Source organism: Pseudorasbora parva, chromosome 1, assembly GCF_024679245.1.
Source record: "Pseudorasbora parva isolate DD20220531a chromosome 1, ASM2467924v1, whole genome shotgun sequence".
Lineage (NCBI taxonomy): Eukaryota > Metazoa > Chordata > Actinopteri > Cypriniformes > Gobionidae > Pseudorasbora > Pseudorasbora parva.
In genome coordinates, this window is record NC_090172.1 from 34,115,705 (window position 1) to 34,137,504 (window position 21,800).

Genomic DNA, 21,800 nt, shown 5'->3' on the forward strand with positions numbered 1-21,800 from the left:
GGAGACGAATTTCTGATGTGGCAGGTGTTTTATTAGTTTTTTTCCCTGCAACAGTTTCATTGTCATTGACGTTAAAGTAGTACATATTTACATAAATTAATAATAATTTGAAGCATATTGTGTATTTTAAACACATCGAAAATCGCACGTAACATACTTATTGCACATCGCTCTATTTGTGGTTATATCCAATAATATTTTCGATGTCTTCGTTTAATAAGTAATCTTTATTCACTGAGAATAAGGATTATATTGTTTGTTTGATCCTAATTAATATAATGCAGAATCATGTGTGAGATGACAATGAAATAAATAAATATATTTGAATTGCATTAACATTTAAACTTATTTTTATTCAAATTATTTAGAATTAATATATAATATTGTATATTACATAACTGATACAAATTTGGTTATATTAATAACTATATTAATTAAATAAAACACATCTAAATACCTTAGGATAGGTTCAAAGTGAGTTGCCATGGTTACTTTCCCTGAAAGTTACCTCCGTTTTTGGGACTAAAAGTTGGCTAGATTGGAATGTATGTCGTCAAACAAAAAAAAAACCAGTATATTTTTAATGATTAAAAAATATCATTATTTTATTAAAGCTACACTGTGTAACTTTTTTAGTTTATTCTTAGTTAAAAACATTTAGTTCTTTCAAAAATATATGTGCTCATTAATGTATATTTACTTCTTTCAAGTTACAAAGTATTCTCGTAAGTTTATAATATGCCATTGAAAATACATACGGGTGAGGGGTTCGAATCATAGACAGTAAAAGAAATGGACAGAGCGATCCCATTGACTTCAACGGCAGAAAATGAGATCAATCAGAGGCACTCACTTCCTGATGGCTGAGTGAACTGCGCAGGCTCAGACTGAGCTTGACCACGTAGATGTGACGTAAGCCTCCTGTCTGACAGCTGTAGGTCTTCTAGTAGTTGTGGAAAGTCAAATCTGAATCACGTTGTTAAATATTTTCTCCCGTTGCTTTTGGCTCACTATCGGCTTCCCCCCAATTCTTCTCCCTTAACTTTATCGGACTTTGTTTCCACGTCCTCCCGACTGTCTCATAGACAGTAAAAGATTGTTTCTGAGCGTCTCCTCCTGTCTATACGGGAATTTCTCAACTTTGCGACAGAGTCGCTTTGGTTATGACGCAATCGTTAGCCTATTTTTACAAAAACAGCTTCTACGGGGCGATAGTGTAAGATACAAGGTAATGGAGCCTTTTATGCATTGTCGTGCTTCTTTATAAATAAACAATGGACAAATGGAGTCTTTAAACGCCTCAGATGTAAAGTTATTCACTGTCAAAGTGACTCAAAAATGAATGGGAGTCAATGGGATGCTAACAGTAGGTGATGGCTTGGTTAGCAGTGGCCGCCCCTATGGGTGGAACGCTTTCCAAGTGCTAGATTACCCCCTTGGTTCGAATGCCGGTCACCATGTTGCCCTTCATCTTGAAAGTACATTAGCCAAAGAGGGACATACCATAGACCGTAAAAAAATATGGACGACTCGACATCTTCCGTTTCCGCTTGCCATATTTGAAGCTTTCAGGCAGCCTGCACGGCGCTGACATCTTGGGACAAAGTCTGCGCAGTAGCGATTTCGGGACCGGTGTCATGACAAATCCTGTCCGCCTATGAAATTGTGCCCGCAAGGACCCTTAGAGTGATTCTATTGGCTGAAAGAAATTTGAATATGTAATCTGTTCAGAGCCTGATTACAATTCTTACAAAATCGCGTTTTGATTTTTGCTGTTTAAAATGTGTTAAAATAGTCTTTAATGTCTTACAAATCATGTTCCATATACTAGTAGTAGCCTATATAACTGAAGCTTATATACGTATATAAGATATAAACAAGCATATCTCGTATGTAATCTATTTATTATGTGCGCCTGTTCTGTGTAGTGCTGTTTGTTTTAAATTATTTATTATTTACATTGTAGATACATTACTATATCATGATTCAAATACATGTGTTGCGTGTGTATGTGTGTACTTAGTATGGAATTCATAGTTTATTTTTAAACAATTGCTTGTCCAGAACCATGTATAACAACTTTTGATCAGGCATTTAAAACCGCTACCAGCGGACACAATTTCACAGGCGGACAGGATTTTGTCATGACAACGGAGTTGCGCAGTAGAGCGCAGGAAGTAGAGCAGGAATCGAGGCGCGAAAGCTTCAGTATCTGAGAGGGAGACTGCAGACTTGGGACATACCCGTAAATTCAAGCTTCGCCTTTCGTGTTTTAACACTCGATGGCACCGTGTTGAATGTGAAGAGGGGGATTGCCGTGTTAATCTTGGACTAAATCGGCCACCGTAGGAGTTAAAACTAAATCGGAATTGAGAGGAACAGAAAATAATATTCACTGATGGTCATATACCTTTTCACCGCTAGATGGGGGAAAATATCACACAGTGTAGCTTTAAAAAAGGTAATAATTGTATTACATTGACAGACTATTTTAGTTTTCTCTGATATTTTTTATTATATTGGCCCGGGTAACATTTTTAGCTGTTACACTGTACCTCACATAAGGGGCATGTTGTCACATTTCACTTCTATTATTTCAGGGTAAATCTAGAAAACAATATACACTTTAATGAAAGAAAAAAAAAACACATCATTGGGTTTTTTCCAAGGCAAAAAGCGTAATGTTGTGCCCCACTCCCCCTATAAAGAATGCTGACATCCAACTTTAAAAAAGGAACGAGGAGGGTAATGAATGACGACCCTGGTCACTAAAGACCCGAGTTATGCCTTTATGGGTTAATATGAATCAGCATCAGATAGGAAACATGCTAGTAGTGACATGTACTTCAGCTTCTTTCAAGCCTTGCTTAAACAGTTAATAAGAATATTTGAAGTGATACGTCTACATAATATCCATTATCCATCCAATTATCATATTTTTGGTTTAAATGTATTCACAATTATGCACGTTCTGATTTTTTTATTGCAAATGCTTAAAGTTACTTCGCTAGCATTCATATTTGCTAGCAAATCTCTTAAGCTCAAGTGTGTATCATGGTGTGTGTTTGTGTGGTGTACATCAGGAGAGTGGCCAAGCCTTTATGTCCTGATCCAACCATCCATATAAATGACCAGGACAACACTGCATATTAGACAAATTTATTGTTTTGGTAAAGCCAGAACCAATGTCACCAACACAATGTTTAGAATCTGAACACAATGTCAGTGGAGAAAAAGTTGCCATTTGTAAAAAAAAAAAAAAAAAATAGTGGGTGGTAATGTTGAAATTTGCATCTTTTCTTCAAAATTAGAAAACAAAACCCTGCAAATAATGACTGTTAAAAAAATGCACGTCTTTCACAGTAGGTGACACAAAGTAAATGTATGAGGAGCATGTTTTTTTGTCCTAAGCTAAATCCCACCATTGGGATTTTTCCAATAATATTATTACTATCAACATCAATAAAAAAATAATTACAAGTTTCAAAGAGGCCCGGATCTCAAGCAGCAGTGATGAAAGCTGAGTAAATTTGAGTGCCAAGAGACAGGCCAGTGGCCATTTCGGGACAGTCCTATGCAGTGAGGTCACTGTTATTAAAACGCTCTTGATCGTACAACTCGGCAACAACCTTGCGACCTGCAAACCAGCGGTTGTTGAGAGCCTGTATGGCCTTGTTCATTTCATCAGCATCAGAGAATTCCACGAAGATCTTCACTATTATCTCGGCATCGTCCTCCTCACCCTGTCGTTCCTGGTATATGATAACCCGATTAACAGCACCGTACTTTCCACATTCCTCCATCACTTCGCCTTCTAGGTCGTCATCAATATCCTCTGGGCCTACCATGTTGCGTAGCACCATAACTGTTGACTGCATATGGGCAAAAAAAGACAGATAGGAAAAAAGGGGTTAAACTGATATTTTCATAAAATTTTTAACTTAGCTTCTTTGTAATTTTGCAAATAGATTTATTCATTCAATGTCTCCCAATAGTGCTCAAAATGTAGTAGTATGATGCAAACATAAAGGGATAGTTCAATCAAAAATGTTGACCCCTTACCCCCAGGGCCTTCAAGATGTAGGTGTGTTTGTTTCTTCAGTAGAACACAAATAGAGATGTTTAATTCTGACCGTTCCTCGTATAATGTATGTCAATGCGGTGGCGACACATCGATGTCTCAAGACACGAAACAATCGGTTTGTATGAGAAACCAAATAGAATTTATATACATTTTTTTACCTCAAATACAAACGCCACGACCGTGCCATCACTTCTTGCAAATGAGGTCAAATGGAGATACGGCATATCTCAATGGGATACAAGCAGCGGAAGTAATCTCGTGTGTATCTCTACGCCATATCGTGTAATTTGACCTCACTAGCAGGTAGGGATGGCTGATGTACATAGTGTTGTATTTTAAGGTAAAAAAATTATATAAATACTGTTCAGTTTCTTGCTGATACCAACGGTTTTGTGTCTTAAAAGATCAATGTGTCGTCACAAGCCGCTGTGTTTAATATTTATTTGGATGTCTGTGTTTTTTACTCTCATAGTAATACACCCCTTTGGCATGCATAATACGACCAACGGTTGGAGTTTAAAATTGTATTTGTGTTCTACTAAAGAAACAAACACACCTATATCTTGGATGCCCTGGGGGTAAGCAGAAAAACATAACATTTTCCTTTTTGGCTGAACAATCCCTTTAATTCAGAAGTGACTCAAAGTCAGAATTACTTATTGCGCTTAACTTTCTTTCAGAACTGAACCAATTGCGCTCGTCTCTCTATAATCTTTAACATACAACCAAGGGGATGCCGTTTAACCTTTGACTGCATGACCGTTTGTTTTCCTCCACTCCCACTGACACTCAGCTGCTCCAGTTCACTATCCTGTCCATTTCCAACTGGCGCACTCTGATCATCTTCAGTCCGCCTGTTGTCTTCCTCTCTCTTGACTTCTGTATGTGTTTGAGCTGCAGATGTGGGTGTTCCCATAGAAGCAGATATTGTGACTGGTGGGGATGCTAGTACTGGGTTGACCAAACCAACCTGGGGGACTACAGGGAGAGAGGGGCGAGCAGGCGTCACACCTATTGAATGGATTAACAGAAGAGACAATTATTCAGTTAAGATTTAATTCTCTATTTAGAGAACCATTTTAGTACAGACTTGAATGCTTTATAGGCTTTAATTATTGTGTCAATTCCAATTAACTAAATTTTCAAGATGCTGAAAGCTTGCTGTAAATCAGATGCAGTAATGGTACCCATTGAATGTGTATAAATTCAAGGCCTGACCAAATTTTGGGGGGGCAAACTTGGGGGGGGGGGGGGCAAACTGCATAAGGCCAATAAAAGTAGTCAAAGATCAACACTGAGATATAAAACATCTCAAACTGTGCTCAGAATATGAACGGAGGTCTTACGGGTGTCGAACGAAACCAGGGCGACTCATTAATGACATACATTTCATTCTTAGGTGAACTAACCCCTCAAGAAAGGAAAATTAAACAAAATATCATCTATAATGATCAACTAAAAAGAAATACACGTGCAAGATGACTCCACCTGTAATGCAAGACTAGCGCTGGGTAGCTCGTAATGTTTCATTTTCAAATTAAAAGTCCTGTGTTACTCAATGCACTCATCATTGATTTTTGCAGACCTGTGATGATGCCAGGGGCCTGGGCAGCCAGTACAGCCTGTGGAAGTCCCATTTGCTGACTGAGAATGTGTGCTGGTGAGGCAAGAGAACCCAGCACTGTCGCTCCAGCAACAGCCTCCTACAAATACATTAAAACAATCATGTGAAATTCCTAATTTCAGTGTGATCTAGTTTGGTAAGCAAATGGACAGTTACACTACATAGACAAGAGGTAGTTCAAAATTTGAATCATGTGCAGCTGTAAATACATTAGCATATCATTGGCATATTTTCAACTTGTGTGTTTCCCCTATACGTGTAAAGCAGTGTTCAGCCTAATCTATGGTTTAATTCTCACCTGGGCAGTGATCTTGGCGGTGGCAGCAGCAGCCGCCACGGCTGCAGCAGGGGGCAGACCTCCCGGGGTCATGGGTGTCAAGAGAGGCATAGGAGGGGTAACAGCCTTTCCCACTCTTAGGTACTGACCTCCAAGGTCAAACAGGTTCATTGATGAGACGGCATCCAGCGATGATTGAGGCTTTTCGTATTCTATCCATGATGAAATGGACAGACTAGTTCCTTAATCTAGGCTTATGTTTTTTTCATACATTTCTTGAAGCTTTAGTATCAGCAACACATTTTATTTTTTCTTTCACTGTTTTCCTTTAGTTCATGCACTTGTAATTGAATGGAAAACACTGCTAGCATCTTTCCAACATCTCTAAATCCATACATATTTCAAGTGTTTTGTAACCGTTCACATATTTTTTTAACTTGCCATCTCTATAGGTAAAGATACCACTCAGTAAACTTCACTGGAAATATCTAGATCTTGAAAGACATCTCTTAAGCATCATGATGCTGGAACACTGTGGAAATTAATTCACAGTTGTACAGTAGTACAACATACAGCAATGACTTAATCTCCACACAGTATTTACAATGCTTTCTAGACCAGCTCACCAATAAATCCGTAGCCCTTGTGCTTTCCTGTGGTCGGTTCCCGTACCAGCATGCAACTTTTAATCTTTCCGAAGGCCTCAAAGACGCTCTTGATGTCCTCATCAGATAGATCAGGGTGGATAGAGGCTACATAGATTCGATTGAAGGCACGTGCCTCCTCTGCCAGTTGGTCGATGATAGGCTGCGCCTGTCCAATGTTACTTGGCCGCCCCACCTACAGTACAAATACCAGCACATGGGCCACTAAGTGGAAGTGTATAAAGGAATGAGTGCGCGCGTGTGTATGTAAATGCACATGTAGTTGAGAAAGGGAATGGGGGGAAAAAACTGCTCTACCAGTCTTATAAGTACAGTATAAAATAAACTATAACGTATCTCAGCCCTCAAACTAATAAAAGTTATCAGAAGACATTTTCACAATGCCAGAAATTTGCATTATGTGGAAAATACATTCTGCGATAACCTTTATATCTGTTGTTTAGCAAGCTTGTCATGTAAGTCTTGTCTTTGTAAAAAAAAAAATCTTGCAATTATATTTTTTTACAAAGGCAAAGAAATAAGACAGCAATTTAACAACAGCTAATTCTTGTCTAGTCACTGTGAAAGCATAGATGTTAAAAAAAACAAATGGTTGAGTAATGTTTCATCTGTAATGTGTCTGTGATTGGTATTTGTGCTGCAGTTAGGGCGGCCAAGCAAACACCAGCCAGGCGCAGCCCATCATCAGCACATCCCGGACAGAGAAGAGCCCGCCTCAAACGAACACTCCCTTTGCAGCTTCTAGAGAAAAGGATCTCCGAAAACAAACAGTATGACAGTGTGGAAGCATTACATTGCATACGCTCACATTCAGGTTAGAGGACACACACATGAAGAGGAGAGCACCAAAATAGCACATACACACGCACACATACAGTCTGCAGAAAGTCTACTGAAAGCTTCTCTGCATCTTACAAACACAAAAGCAACAAAACATGAACACAAAAGCTCACTGTCAGTGAGCTGTTAAAACGGGAGCTTGTTTGGAACCCACCTTAATGTTCCTCCCACCCAGCATGACTGAGTTCATTTGCTCCAACGCCAGCTGAGCTGCTTCAGGAACTTCATACTCCACAAAGGCAAAGCCCTGTGACAGAATTTTTAATGTGTACAATGTTTACATACTTCCTGGCTTTAACAGTGGGGTGAATTCACTAAAGTTTGTGTGGCTTATATCCAACACCCTCCTCCCCAAAATAAAAAACAAAATCATTTTTAAAAATATATATTTTATAATAATACTATTATAATATTTTTTATAAAAAGTGACAGTCAATACATTTATGTTACAAAAGATAAATAAATGCTGTTCTTTTTAAATATTTCTTAAAGAAAAAAATAAAAATAATGTTTCCACAAAAATATAATTTATGGAAAACATTGATAGCAATGAGTAGATGTTTCTTGAGCAGCAAATAATTACAGGGATCCACACTAACATTTGAGAGCAAGTTCAACATGTAGCGCCAGCACCTGATTTGGTAGTGCTGGGAGGATTATTTAATCAAAGTTAATTTAATTATAAATTACTATTGTTTTGCATTAATTAGTGCAGTTACTAATAATATTACAGTTACTAATATAGTTTGTTCATTGAAAATGTTACAGTAAAGCACTGAGCTTGAATTGAGACGCAATAACGGGAACATTTAAATATTCTACTCTTATTAAATGTTTCATTGTTATTTTTTATAGTGACAACTTCAGTGATTATAAAAGGAGTGCTCTTTACTTGCTTTTCATGTAATTCAGTCACAATTATAATAAGTCATTAAAATGATTTTATTTCCCCGCAACCTGCACACAATAATATCCTGCCGCCCGCACCCGCATTCACCCATCAAATATTGTCCCGCGTCGCACTCGGTTGTGCTGGGTCTCTACCGTTAAGTGACCATCATGTTCCCTTCCCTAACAGACCTGGATAATAATTCTGCAGATTTTAGACAAAAAATATGACTCAGGACATATTCTACTCTACAAGCATACCTTGTGTTTCATGGTGACAGAGTCCCAGGACATATCGATGCTCTTAATGGGTCCAAAAGGGGCGAAAGCCTGCCTGATGGTATCCTCCCCCAGCTCGTAATAAATGGAGCCCACATACACACGGCACATGATGGCCAGAGCTCTCTGCCTTTGTGCTGCCACCTGGTGGTCATGAAAGGAAAGAGACAACAGGAGAGAATATTGGCTACTGAACAACAAAAAATAGGAGAAAAAAAACACAAACACCAAAAACAATAAGATCAAATATAGCAAGGAATTAAAGTTTTTTTAGCTTCTGTTTTTAGTGCTAGATTCCACTTTCTTTGGTCCTCTATGCTTACTCATTACTTACATCACTTACCAATAACAAGCACAGCATCGTGAATTAGGAACATGTGGCACAGCCCCTTCTTACCATTTCGAGAGTGCTGCTTGCACGTTCCTAAATTTGCGTGTGTGCTTGCAGACTAAAACATGTAGCGTTCTATCCAAGAATACTGATAGACTTAATAGTTAACATGTCAAAGTAACCCCTTAGCACAACTAAATACCCTGGATAATGAGCTGAGGTGAAATCAGTTCTCTTTTCATGAGGTGAGCTTTTAGACTTACATATCAGATCTCTGTTGAAGGAGAATCAGCATAAATCTTTTTTTTTTTTTTTTTTACATTAAACAACACATTTAGCATTCTTTAATCATTATCATTCAAGTTTTAAATTGTATGTCAGCCACATGACGAAAGTATACGATTACACACAAGGCTCAAAGTTTAGGCAGATTCAATTTGGATTGTCGTAGTGACCGCTATCCCTCTTTTTCAGCAGACAAAGATGACATTTATATGCCACAGCATATTCACAAAGGAGAAATGGGTCATCCACACCATTCACAATTCACAACACACAATCCCCACAAGATTTCTTGTGACAAATGGAGCTTCAGGTTAAGAAATAAACTTCACGATCAATGACCAGTGGAATGAGGGCACACACACTGTGGCCATGCAGTGATTCGGGGTGGCAAATATGGGATGGATTGTCAGTAAATAAGACATGTCCTTTGCAATTGTCATATTAAAACTCTATAATGATCTATCATATTATGTTCCTGTTATTTAAATCAGCTCCCATGGCATTCATTAACACTGAAACAGTTAAGTCAGTTTATGGAGGTAGTTCATGTTGTGTCATCTTGCATCCAGCTTGATGAAATGGCTGACCAAAAACAAACATTTCATTCACAACAAAGCCAAGTCTGCTTTTTAAATATGCTGCTGCAATGTCTAGTGTATCAGGCCAATGCCGGTTAAAGAAGGGTAACGGTCATTATGCCAAAATGCGTACAGAAGGTAAATAATAGTTAATTAATCTATTGACCGATTGTAAAGATGAGAGAGGATCTCCAAAGCCCATTGTCACTGCTGCCATCTGAAACACAGTAAAGATGGAAAAGTGCTGAAAAAGGTTAGATATCTCTTATCCTTTGAAGACAGACATAGTATTCCAGACAGTCTCTCTGACTGGTGGTCAATGCCTCCGAACTCAACGTTAAACTCTGTCCACCTCTTTAAATCACCACTTAATTTGACTGAAACCTGAAACATTTCACAGTAAAATCAACATAGATACTAACAGGCATTGCTTTCAACAAAGGCAACAAGTAGGCAGCTCAGATCATCCAAGAAATAAACTGAGCGTAGAGTGTGTGTATCTGTTGTTGACTCTTCAGTCATTATGATGTCTGCTAGGGAGTGCAGTATATACTATGTCCAATTTCTTGATTCATAGGTACATTTTAACAGACTTAATCTAGGCATAGCAGTAACAAGTATGAGTCCCAGAAATACCAGACCTCAACCAAACTGACAGAGAGGGAGGGCAAACAAATAATGCATGCGTTTCAGTGGAGTGTTTCAGTCTAATCCAACAAAAAAAGAGCATTCACAAGACTTCTGATGTGTGAAAAAAAGACTTCATGAACGTCAAAAACTTGCCATTATAAATTTCACAGCTCATAAGTTATTCTATAAAAATGGTGAGCATTTAGAATTTCCATGAAACCTAATGTATAAATAAAATAGTACTCAATATTTTATAAAATGCAAGTATGAAAGACTAATTTCTTTTTGCAGGATTTATATTGCTGAAATGACAGTGAACCCTTTACATGACATGCCAGTGGGTACACCATGTGGTTTAAGTTACAATACTGGTTTGATGAAATCAGATGCATCAATTCTGTAAATTCTCTCAAACAAGAAAGCAACATTTAATACATTAAAGCATTCTACATAAGATCATCATATTAGCTCACCTGTAAGTTTGTGAGCTGCTGCTGCTGGTGGGCGATGGTCTGTTTCACTAAAACACTCTTGATGCTCTGTTCCATTGCATACTTCTTAGCCTAAAAAGACAGCAAAAATTAAGCAAGGAGGCTGATGAGTTTTTAGAGTGGCTATTTACTTCCAAACACACTATTTTTCCCATATCTGGAACATATTTTAGTGCTTATTACAATGACAATTCACCATTACGGTGCGCAGCACATGCCTGTAGGCAGAGAATTCTTTCAACTCAACGGATAGTTGATACCAACCAGCCTTTAAAAAGAAAAAAGCACCAATCTGACTTAAGCAAAAGCATCCTGTGGCCTTGACTCTTTTAATTAAGAATCCATTATTAGATGGAGCTGTGGCACACCAGTAGCACACAAGCTCTTGACATAATGGAGCAGGTGATGCATGTTGGAGACCTGTACTGATCCCATTCCCTCCCTCTCATGTATCAAAGATAATACACCCCCACAATCAGAAAAAATGAAAGTAAAACGATAAAGATCTATTACCTTCTGTAGCGCCTCCTGCTGCTCTGGAGTAAGAGGCGGTAATCCAAGCTTTGCACCTGTGCCTTGTCCATTCTCCATCATCAGACCTTTGCCTCACTGAAAAAGCAGTCCAGTGGACATGGAATGAAAGGCACATATTCAAGTAGTACTATGAGATGGAGTTTTTTTTCAGCATATTGTTAATTTATGACTTTTTAAATCTCAGAACATACAAAGAAAGACAAATCATCAAAACCAAAGGTATGCCAGTTATACAATTAAGCAAAGGACAGATTCGGCAACTTACCTATGAGGCGAACCTTACTGTGCCAACCAGGATCGGGAAGACCGTGTAGAGTTGCTGGCAAAGCACTCACAATTTTACAATGATCTGTGGTTCATGGAAACGCATATAGCATATTAATTTAAATCACTGTTCAAGTGCAAGGAGAAGAAGCTATTAAAGGGAAAGCTGACTTACTTTCTTCTGTGTAACACAAAAGGTTAAGGCAGAATGACAGACCTTCAATTAATCTAATTTTGTGTTTCACAGGAGAAAGTCAGTCAAAATGTTAATAGCAACATTAAAGAAATAAAAAAGACATTTTTTATTTAGGGGGGAACTATCCCCTTATCCCCTGCTATTCATTATAATAATGTACATTATATTTACTGACAAAAACATAATCCACTACAAGTTCTTCAGTGTATTACAATACCACTTCTGCAGGAAGCAAACTGGTAAGAATCAATCATAATCAATCAATCATCACCCCTATTCACAAGCCAGTAGTTTTCGTACTGAAAACAGTGTTTCCATAAAAATCTAATAAGAAACACCACAAAACTGGACCACTCGTGTAAAGCTTCATTAGCGTTTGGTTTATGTCATTCCTAGATTAACGTAAACACACAGTATAACTGTAGCGAACTGGGAGTTTTAGCACCTTCAGACTGGCTATGTACCAACAAAGAGGTTAAAGACACGGCAGTGGCGCGCTTGAGCTGGTACATTACAGCAGCAAATATGCTAGCTGACTTACAGCTTTTAAATACGATGTAGTCGTGCGTGCAGGATTCATCTGTATGCCTCTCAAATAAGCTGTAGCCGCTTCGTAATATATGGTAAATACTAGATAATTCTGAAATAAGCGCCATAGCAAGATGCTGCTAGCCTGGTTAGCAATGAGCAAGAGGCTAACGAGCATTCATGCAGGCCTCGTGTACACACGACTGGAGGTATATTAAAACAGTAAGAGGCTTATTCCGATTAATTTCTCCTGCGCTAACTGTAACTATGAATATGCTGAAACTATTTTTATACAAGCAAATGCGTTAGGTAATCATCATTACCGCAGTGTTCCGCGTTACCGCCATGTAGTGATCCACATTGAAGACGCTGCAGCCCCACAGAAACACAGCAGAACCCAGAGCGACCCTCGGCTTCCGCTAGCTGCTGATGATCACGTGATCGAGTGATCTAGTACCGTAGCTGGGTCGTGGCGAATATTCTCATATTTTGATTTAATTTTAAACAGCTTCAGGTCTTAAATGTTTACCTTTTTGTTTGTTTGTTTATTTATGCAGAAAACGTGACTATTTGAGCCATGGCACGCCCCCTGCAGGCTCGAGATGTCAAACCAGCAGCGGTGACTTCAGCTGCCTTTCCAGTTTTGTAAAAAATCGTAGAGGATTTCAAAGAAACATCTTCTTCTCTGGTGCAACAGCAAACGATTTCTTATTTAAATATACTGCCGCCCCCTGCGTGAGCACAAAATGGGAACGCATTTAGAGACATTGCATTATAATGCCGCCTTCACGTGCTATCGGAAATTTGATAATTCCCACTTCTGAAGTCGTGATTACGAGCTTATCGCATTCATATTTTGTAATGTGAGGGCGTTCATGTGCAATTTTTACCTAGGAAACTCGTATTTACGATAATTCCGATAGCACGTGAAGGCAGAAGTGTTGTTGTTTTCATCCTTTTAAACACTGACTGTATTATCTGATATGCAATATCAGTAATATTATTTTTTATATTAAAATGTATTTAACTTAAATAATATCCTATAATATCATAAGCAAGAAGTCCTATAACTTTTAGCAGAAATCCAAATCCCCTGTCGTACTTTTACTCGAGTGCGTTCCCCAAAGTTCACAAGTTCCGTCGTTACCAACGCGGATCAATGGAACTTGCGACTATAATTGCAAACGGAAACGGTGGAAAACGCAGCACACCGAATAGGTCAACCAGCAGGTTTACGAGAATCTGCAGAAACATTACCCGTAACGCGGAAGTAGGAAGTACATTTCAAAACATTTACACCTTCTAGAATATACACGATGACAGCGCAATCTTTGTGTGCTTGTCTGTTCGCTTCTGGGTTTAACGCAATTTACTGAATTTCATTGTAGACGGTAGTAAGTTAGATGTGCGGCGACTGAAGTGGTAGCCTGACTGTCATGCTGTGTAGGCTTCTGTAGGCTACTCTCTTGGCAGCAAAACGTTCACCTGCAAATCCGGAACTTGTGTCAGTTAAGTTACTGTATCGGCGAATACAATAGCTTGTTGGAAACTTGTAAGATTATTCGCGGTTCTTTGGAGCATATGGACCTGCTTCAGAAACAGTTAATGCGTTTTACTATTTGACGGACCAACATAACGTGGCATGGATGTTCTTCTTGCGGCAATAGAGATACTGACGAACCCATCTGGACAGCAAGAGCACTGTGAGTAAGCGTGTAGCCTACCGAAAATTAAGATGTCACGTGATCAATGTTTTGTCTACTATATGTAATATGTTTTTGTATCTAATTACATATAGTAATTAAGGTGACTGAAGAGAAACCAGATCCAAGCCCACCTTGTGGTCACCCCAGTGTGTTTGGCATTTGTGTGAAGTTAAAAAAAAATCCTGATGTCAAGGATGAGGAAGCCTCTGGTGTGTGTCCAGCCAACCAGGATTCAGTCCTCCATGATTCGAGAGTTATGCTCACAGATAGGGAGGAGGCCGGAGTCCCAATCCCAGGTAAAACCAAAAACAAATCCATTCTCAAATTTCACTGAGGCCACCACAGCGAATAAAATCCCATTTAAATTCATTACAATTCATTACCACAGCTTATACACACCTAGCCCTATGCAAAGAATGTGTTTTGGGGGGTTGTGGACTGTGCTCCTTAAGAAATTATATATAGTAGTAGTAATAATTAACTGGATGTTACTTCCCTTGTAAGCATAAGGTATTCCATGACTGCATCATCACTGGCAAAAAATGAGCAATTGTCTGATACATCCGTTACGATCACAGAAAGCACTATAGTATCTTTTTTTGAAATCACAGATTCAATGAAACTATACAGTATGTTGTTATTATTTGGTGAAGGCCAACATTTCATATTTCACATGGCCAATATGTTTATTGGCTTTGGGCTGTTAAATGACTCCTTTGCTGTTGTTTGTAATTTATCCATTTCTTTAATCATTTATCATTAAAAATCGTATCACTGATTTTTGGATAGAGGGTTTAAAAGCATTTATTTGAGATATTGAGATTTGACATTTTATTTTTCAAAAGTTACTATCATTTTTGGACAATTTTTTTGTGTGCTTGCTAAATAAAAGAGCGGGGAAGAATCATAATGACCCCAAACTTTTGAATACTGGCATATTTCAAAAGGCAGTGGGCAGCGTTATTTTAAGTTTATACATTTTATTAAACTTGCTGCATGCTACACTGTCTTTTTTCTTTTTAGAAACTGCTAAAAGAAAACGGAGTTGCTCCAAAAAGAGTTCAAAAACAGGAGTCCGCTCGAACAGATCAAAACACCAATGTTTTAAATGCGGACAAAACTTCAAGACATCAGTTCACTTTAAAAGACATAAACTAGTTCATTCAGGAGATCGGCCTCATGGTTGCCCGGAATGTGGCAAGAGGTTCATCACATCTTCTGAACTAAAAGTCCATCTGCGTGTTCATTCAGGAGAAAAACCCTACCACTGTTCTGAATGCGGCAAGAGCTTTGCTCAGTCGGGATCCTTTTCTAATCACCGCAGACTTCATAAAGGTGAAAAACGGTATCATTGCCCTGAGTGTAACAAAGGTTTCCAGCAACTTATAGATCTACGAATTCACCAAAGAATTCATACGGGAGAGAAGCCGTATCTGTGCTCACAATGCTGGAAGGCCTTTACTACATCCGGAGCATTACGAGTTCACTTACGAACTCACACTGGTGAAAAACCTTACGAGTGCAAAGAGTGTGGGAAGACGTTCTGCCAGCTGGGTGGACTTAAAGTTCACAGGCGCGTTCATTCAGGAGAAAGGCCTTACGCCTGCCCCGTGTGTGAGAAGCGCTTCAAGGGACATGCCAATTTGATCGCACACAAGCGCATTCACACAGGAGAAAGGCCTTATTCATGCACTGTGTGCAAAAAAACATTCACTGACAGTAGGAGACTAAAAGAGCACCAGCCACCTGAGTCAGAAGAGAAACAGTTTCGCTGCGGCATCTGTAGTGAAGCTTTTGGTGCGTTCTGTCAACTTAAAGAGCACCAGCAAAGTCACAAAGGAGAGAAGCATCATCACTGTACCGATTGTGGGAAGGCCTTTACACATTTGTATTTACTACGGAGCCACCAGCGCGCTCACTCGGATGAGAAACCCTTTTCTTGCACTGTATGTGGAAAGTGCTTCCGCCGGTCTTTTGAGCTAAAAATGCACATGAACATTCACACGGAAACGCGACCTCATCCTTGCTCTGAGTGTGGAAAGAGCTTCCGCAGGGCTGCGGAGCTTAGGATACATCAGAGAGTACATACAGGAGAAAAGCCTTATCACTGCTCCATCTGCGGCACAGGCTTCAAACAGACGTCACAAGTCAAAGTGCATGAGCGCACTCACACAGGAGAAAGGCCATTCCCCTGCCTGGAGTGTGGAAAGACCTTTAAAGACAAGAGAAGCCTGCTAACACACCAGAGAGTGAACCATATATAAATAAATCCATTTTTCATGATCATTTTGTTCAAGAACCATAAACAATTCTTACGCATGCAACTGTGAACAGTCCTTAGGACACTAACTGTTGTCACAGTGAGAATATTTTAGGACACTATAGAGACATTTCTACTGACTTTGAGAAAGATGCCCAGGGTCCCTTATCGTCTGAGTGAACATGCCATTGTCCTGCTGCAGGAGGCATGAGGACTGCGTGAACAGAGCAATAAACTGTGATGTCTGTAATGTCAGAGGCCTAAGAAAATGCTACAGGAAACAACAAGGACAGCCATTCGTCCTTGCAGTGCCAAACCACGTGTAACCATAATGCACCCCCCCCCCCCCCCAATTCAAATTCTTCTATGTATTACAATACCGCTTCTGCAGGAGGCAAACTGGTAAGAATCAATCATAACCTCTATTCACAAGCCAGTAGTTTTTTGTTCAATGACTCATTTCTCCATTTCTGTTCATTACATGTCTATGATATTTGTTCAATTTATGTCTCAGTTGTTGAATGTTCATTCAGACACTTACGCGTTAAGAAATTTGCTGAGGGAAAAGCTGTTTAAATTGACAGGATAGTTTTCTGTTTTTGCTGAGTTTATATTATTTTGGAATATATTATTGTGTTGAAATCGCATTGGTCATATAGTGGGGACGTTTTAACATGCTAATTGGAGTGTGCTATTAATAAATATAAATTATAAATTATAATTGCTGGTGATTTTATTCTTGCTTGTGTCTTAATACTAGCCACTGTCGGACATTTTGGGGTTAATGCTCTGGAATATCATGCATCTTATTATTTAAGTGTAATTCGTCAAGAAATTGGCTGTCTGAGCTTTCTTTGAAGAGAAATTGCTTATGGATAAGTGTTTTCATACAGGTGGGACTACTTTGTATTGTATACAGCAGTGAAGCATTTCCATTTAATGTACATTAATGATTTATTAGAATTATAATATATTATAATCATTACTAAAAAACTATTATATACTTCTTCAATACACAGGAATAGCATACAATAATAATCATCAAATGGGAATACAGTTTACCTTGTAGAGAGAAAATACATAGTGAGATTAATAACTTTTGAAAAACAGATGCTTTCTGATCAGGATGCCCAATGCATCCCGTCTTTTTTCAGTACAATAGCTCATTCTGTAACCTTGAATTTCCTTTACGTGTACAAGCTGAGTTTAATTCTTACAACACTTTCTTACCAAAGAGACCTACAAGGAAATTCATCTCATTGAAACGACAATCTTAGGCCTTAAAATTCAATGGAAAACGAAAATATGACATAGTGTTCATCTCATATATGTATACAAACATAAAAAATACTATTATGGATTGACATTACAAGTTTTCTTTTTATAAATACAATATTTTAGAAAATAAACAATACATTTCTTTGTTAATTGATCTGTCATCAAAAGGATTCTTAATGTATTTATTCATGAAATTTCAATGGGCGCTTACCATAAATAACCACATAAAACTGAATAACCGCAGCTTTGCACAAGGTAAATAAAAGTTTCAAAATGCAGTTTTCGCAGTGACACCACAGAAGAACAATTTAGCTGGTTTACATTTCAAGATCAGCCAAAAGAGGGCAGTATGTAAATTTGAATGCATTTTCCATCACTTATTTCAGGCTTGTAGAATTAGGTTGCCTGTCATCTCATCAGGGTCACATCTTCTTTAATGCATATATCAATAACCATTTTTCCTTGTTGTGAGATTTCTTACAAATACCTACTTTGTGTGCTTGATTGTCTAAAAAAATAAATAAAAGTGTAGAATATCAAATACAGTTTTTATTTATAAATGTTGATTAACAAGAAAAACTACTTTTATGGTTTTGCACAACTATATCTTAAATAAATAAATAAAAATACTCATCTAATGAACCTGCATCCATTAAAAACATATTTGATGGAGTTTCATTAAGAATCATACTCTCACAGCCTGGCTCATATTATCCATACAGTCTTACTGTAGACATCCACCATTACAGCATGGGGATGTTAACCTTGATCTGAAAATGGGAAAAGATGGTATGTATGTCCTCAAAGAGACAATACATCTTTGGAAATGATTTAGAGGATAGCTGAAAGCAATCGAGTTAAGAGCAAAATTGAACTGTATGTGACTTTTTTCCGTGTAAATATATTTACATATAATGTCAGTCAAAAGATAAGAACAAGAACATGTACTGTATTCTTCATTTCTTTTTTGAGAATTTTTCATTGCATATTCATATTTTTTTTCAGGTTTGATAGCAGCGGTGGATTTATTGCCACTGAATTCCATCTCTTTGCATTTAATGTAATGTTTGATTTATACCACTCAATATTTTTTTATTGTTGAAAACATACCACTCTTCAAATGCCTTAAACAATGTTTCTATTAAGACTTAATTGAGAGTTGTTTTGAATTCACCACTTCTATTTAAATAGTCCATTACCTTCTTTTCTTTTCTTTTTCACAATCCATCATGCAAGTAAATGACTCTGACAATTAGTGTTTGTGCTTGTACACTTGACAGTTTAATGCATTAATATTTGTCATTTTATATAAATGCAGTTTAACACATTAGATAATTAAAAATAAATCAGTGGTTTATGAAACATCCGGAAATCTATTTGTGAATCCTCTGTATAGGACAATATCATGCACATTAGAAAGAGGACCTTCCTTTCCCAAGAACAAACAACTGAAATGCATTTTATTACTGTGTCTTGACTGTCCATCATGTTGCATTTGGAAAGCATTCTGTATAATTTATTTAGATTTTATTTCAACATTTCTTGTCCCTTTTGCACCCCAAATCCCCCAAATCTGCAATGAGCAATGAAACTCTAAAAAAAATAACAGTGAATGTTCATACAAATTAATTGCCGATTGCTTTGCTCACCTGTGTTCCTCTGGTTTAAAAGGTTCCTCTGTGTTTCTTCAGTCAATCAAATCTGTCAATCATCTTAATTAATATGATTTTGACCATTAGGTTTTGCTTTATTTTGATGGCCCCTTTATAACATTGCACCTACATGCCTATACTCTTAAAAATAAAGGTTCTTAAATGGTTCTTTGGCAAGATGTGTGGTTCCATGAAGAACCTTTAATATCCAAAGAACCTTTCCATTGCACAAAAGGTTATTTGTAGTGCAAAAAGGTTCTTTAGACTATAAAATGGTAAGAAAAAAATGGTTCTTTAAAGAACCTTTCACAAAACGGTTCTTTGGGGAACCAAAAATGGTTATTTTATTGCATCACTGTGAAAACTCATTTTTGGTTCTTCCTGGCATCTTTATTTTTAAGGGTGTACTCTCATTAGAGTGTTAGTAGAGTATTGGTAGTCTGCTAGGGTTAGGTTTAGAATAAGTTGATGTGTTGCAAAGTTACTTATAGTCAGCAGAATGTTTGTTGGAGGACCATCACAATAAAGAGTTAGCAGATAGACAGTCTACTAATCCTCTAATGAGAGTTAGTTGACATGTAGCTGCAAAGTTACTTATGATATGTTCAAAAAGACCATCAATATAAGGTGCTACTGAATTCTTCATTAGCATCTTTTTTGGTACATGATAGCTTTTAAAAGTGGTTGCAGGCCATGACAGAGTTGGGTGCCTTTTATTCAATGATTTAACTTAAAAGAGCCTCACCAACAATGACATCCTCTCACCAGCAAGATGTTATACAATTGATTGTACCATTCTGTTTGTTTAGAGAGCACAGAAATCAAGATTCAGGCCTTATGCTGGTTTATAGCACAGGTAAATTGAATGGAGAAATCCCATTATATTTATATCCTTAAGGAATACAGAAGTCTTGAAGATAAAACCATTTCCACAAGTGTTGTAATTGATTCTTAATCTCACAGGATTTTAGCTCTTAGAGAACTAAAAAGAGAACTATTCTAATTAAATATGTTCCCTTAATTATATCAATTATACCATGAATATTAAATGGAAAAAGGATGTGCATGTAGCAGATAATCTGTGGGCATAACTAAATTGCAATTACTTTAATTGATCGGACTACTAAATAGCTTTACAAAGGAAGATAATGATCAGTTATTTCAATTTTTAATGACATTGTAATGAATATTGGTATAGCCTTAGTTAAAAAGGTGGCTTAATTAGATTGACAACTATTATAATAAACTAACAAGACAAAAGTGAATTGGGTTATAGGGCTGGATCATAACACAATTTTAGCTCAAACACAGCACACTAATTCTTTATTCAGGAAAAAAAAAACATATATTGGATGCTCCATTCAGTGAATATGGTAACCCTTACTAGGAATTTGCCCAAGGTGTGATTGGTGGTGTGTTAGGGGATAATAGTTTATGACCCAAGACCAGTTGTGAAGAATGAAGACCAAGAGTCAGGAGTGCAATTAATTAAAGAAAAAAATACTAAAGGATAGTTTCCAGTTTCATCAGCAGAAGCCAGCTTCAAGTCTCACAAGGAGTTTTAAGCCGCGCTCCCTCTTTACCCGAACTCGTATATAGAATTTCAGTTAAACTCTTTTCAAGGTCTAGCCATGTCATTACTGCAAGAATGATTCTGATTGGCTAAAAGAAAATAGACAGTCATGGTACATTTCCACACATTCCACAGAATTTGGAATAGTGACCTTCCAGATCTGCAGCAGATGCCAGCTTGTCCAGAACACCATACTGTTACTCTATCTATAGGATGCCTGTTGTACACCTTCAATACTGATCTGTAACACAGAATACTGCACAGATACACAGTTTCTCAAAGGTTGGAATTGACTAGGCTTCGACATTAACACATACATAGAACGGACAGAGAATGAGGGAGAACACTGGGTTTAAATTATCAGGAGAACTAACAAAATTATTGACATAAACAGTAAACATAATGGTTAATTAGACATACTAAACTAGGTCACAGGGGGAAACCAAAAACAAAGCAGCACAGCATACACGTTACAACCAACAGACAAGAAGCAGCTGCAATCTGCACCACTGATCCTGTGCTTGTCATTTTACTACATCAGTCACATTTGTAATGTTAAGGCATTTCACTTATTTCTTATCATTAGTATTTTATTATAACAGATTATGCAGTTGCTTTTTGGATTAAAGCAAATTTAAATGATTAATAATAATAATAATAATAATAAAAACTCTGATCTTAACTCAAATGAAGTAAAAATGTTAGTCTGGAAGAGCAGCTACTTGCAGAATGCAAAATGTAGCCAAATGCAGCCCAGGGGTAGGATTAGGAATGCTTCAATGAACTCTAGATTCATCATTATGCTAATCAGCATGAGATTGTTTTTTATAAGTATCT

General features: G+C 37.6%; 2 protein-coding genes across 3 annotated transcripts; one reads left to right on the top strand and one right to left on the bottom strand.

Annotated features, from left to right (window-relative positions):
* Window positions 1–3,241: 3,241 nt before the first annotated feature.
* Window positions 3,242–12,952, bottom strand: puf60b (poly-U binding splicing factor b). Of its 2 annotated transcripts, XM_067438338.1 has the most exons (12): window positions 12,818–12,952; window positions 11,772–11,855; window positions 11,486–11,581; window positions 10,955–11,044; window positions 10,018–10,068; window positions 8,640–8,801; window positions 7,645–7,737; window positions 6,612–6,825; window positions 6,007–6,197; window positions 5,670–5,787; window positions 4,830–5,095; window positions 3,242–3,872 (listed from the first exon to the last, which is right to left on the bottom strand). In XM_067438338.1, exons 3-12 carry the CDS (start codon window positions 11,564–11,566, stop codon window positions 3,573–3,575), a joined length of 1,566 nt encoding a protein of 521 aa, XP_067294439.1. In that variant the 5' UTR covers window positions 11,567–11,581; window positions 11,772–11,855; window positions 12,818–12,952; the 3' UTR covers window positions 3,242–3,572. The 2 variants fall into 2 exon arrangements, with proteins under 2 accessions (XP_067294439.1, XP_067294448.1); XM_067438347.1 differs by lacking the exon at window positions 10,018–10,068.
* A 752-nt stretch (window positions 12,953–13,704) lies between these two features.
* On the top strand, window positions 13,705–16,860 carry LOC137070858 (zinc finger protein 16-like). Its single transcript, XM_067438361.1, has 3 exons — window positions 13,705–14,197; window positions 14,293–14,496; window positions 15,224–16,860. The coding sequence occupies exons 1-3, from the start codon at window positions 14,137–14,139 to the stop codon at window positions 16,462–16,464; spliced, it is 1,506 nt and encodes a 501-aa protein (XP_067294462.1). The 5' UTR covers window positions 13,705–14,136; the 3' UTR covers window positions 16,465–16,860.
* Window positions 16,861–21,800: the final 4,940 nt, after the last annotated feature.

Bases quoted from the DNA above. Each gene is read 5' to 3' on its own strand.
- puf60b (XM_067438338.1), bottom strand. From the start codon at position 11,566: ATGATGGAGAATGGACAAGGCACAGGTGCAAAGCTTGGATTACCGCCT. The intron at 11,045-11,485 runs GTAATAGATCTT...CTGTCTTTTTAG, and splicing joins AGCAGGAGGCGCTACAGAAG to GCTAAGAAGTATGCAATGGA. The intron at 6,198-6,611 runs GTGAGCTGGTCT...CATCATGGATAG, and splicing joins CAAGGGCTACGGATTTATTG to AATACGAAAAGCCTCAATCA.
- LOC137070858 (XM_067438361.1), top strand. From the start codon at position 14,137: ATGGATGTTCTTCTTGCGGCAATAGAGATACTGACGAACCCATCTGGA. The intron at 14,198-14,292 runs GTGAGTAAGCGT...AATTACATATAG, and splicing joins ATCTGGACAGCAAGAGCACT to TAATTAAGGTGACTGAAGAG. The intron at 14,497-15,223 runs GTAAAACCAAAA...TTTTCTTTTTAG, and splicing joins GGCCGGAGTCCCAATCCCAG to AAACTGCTAAAAGAAAACGG.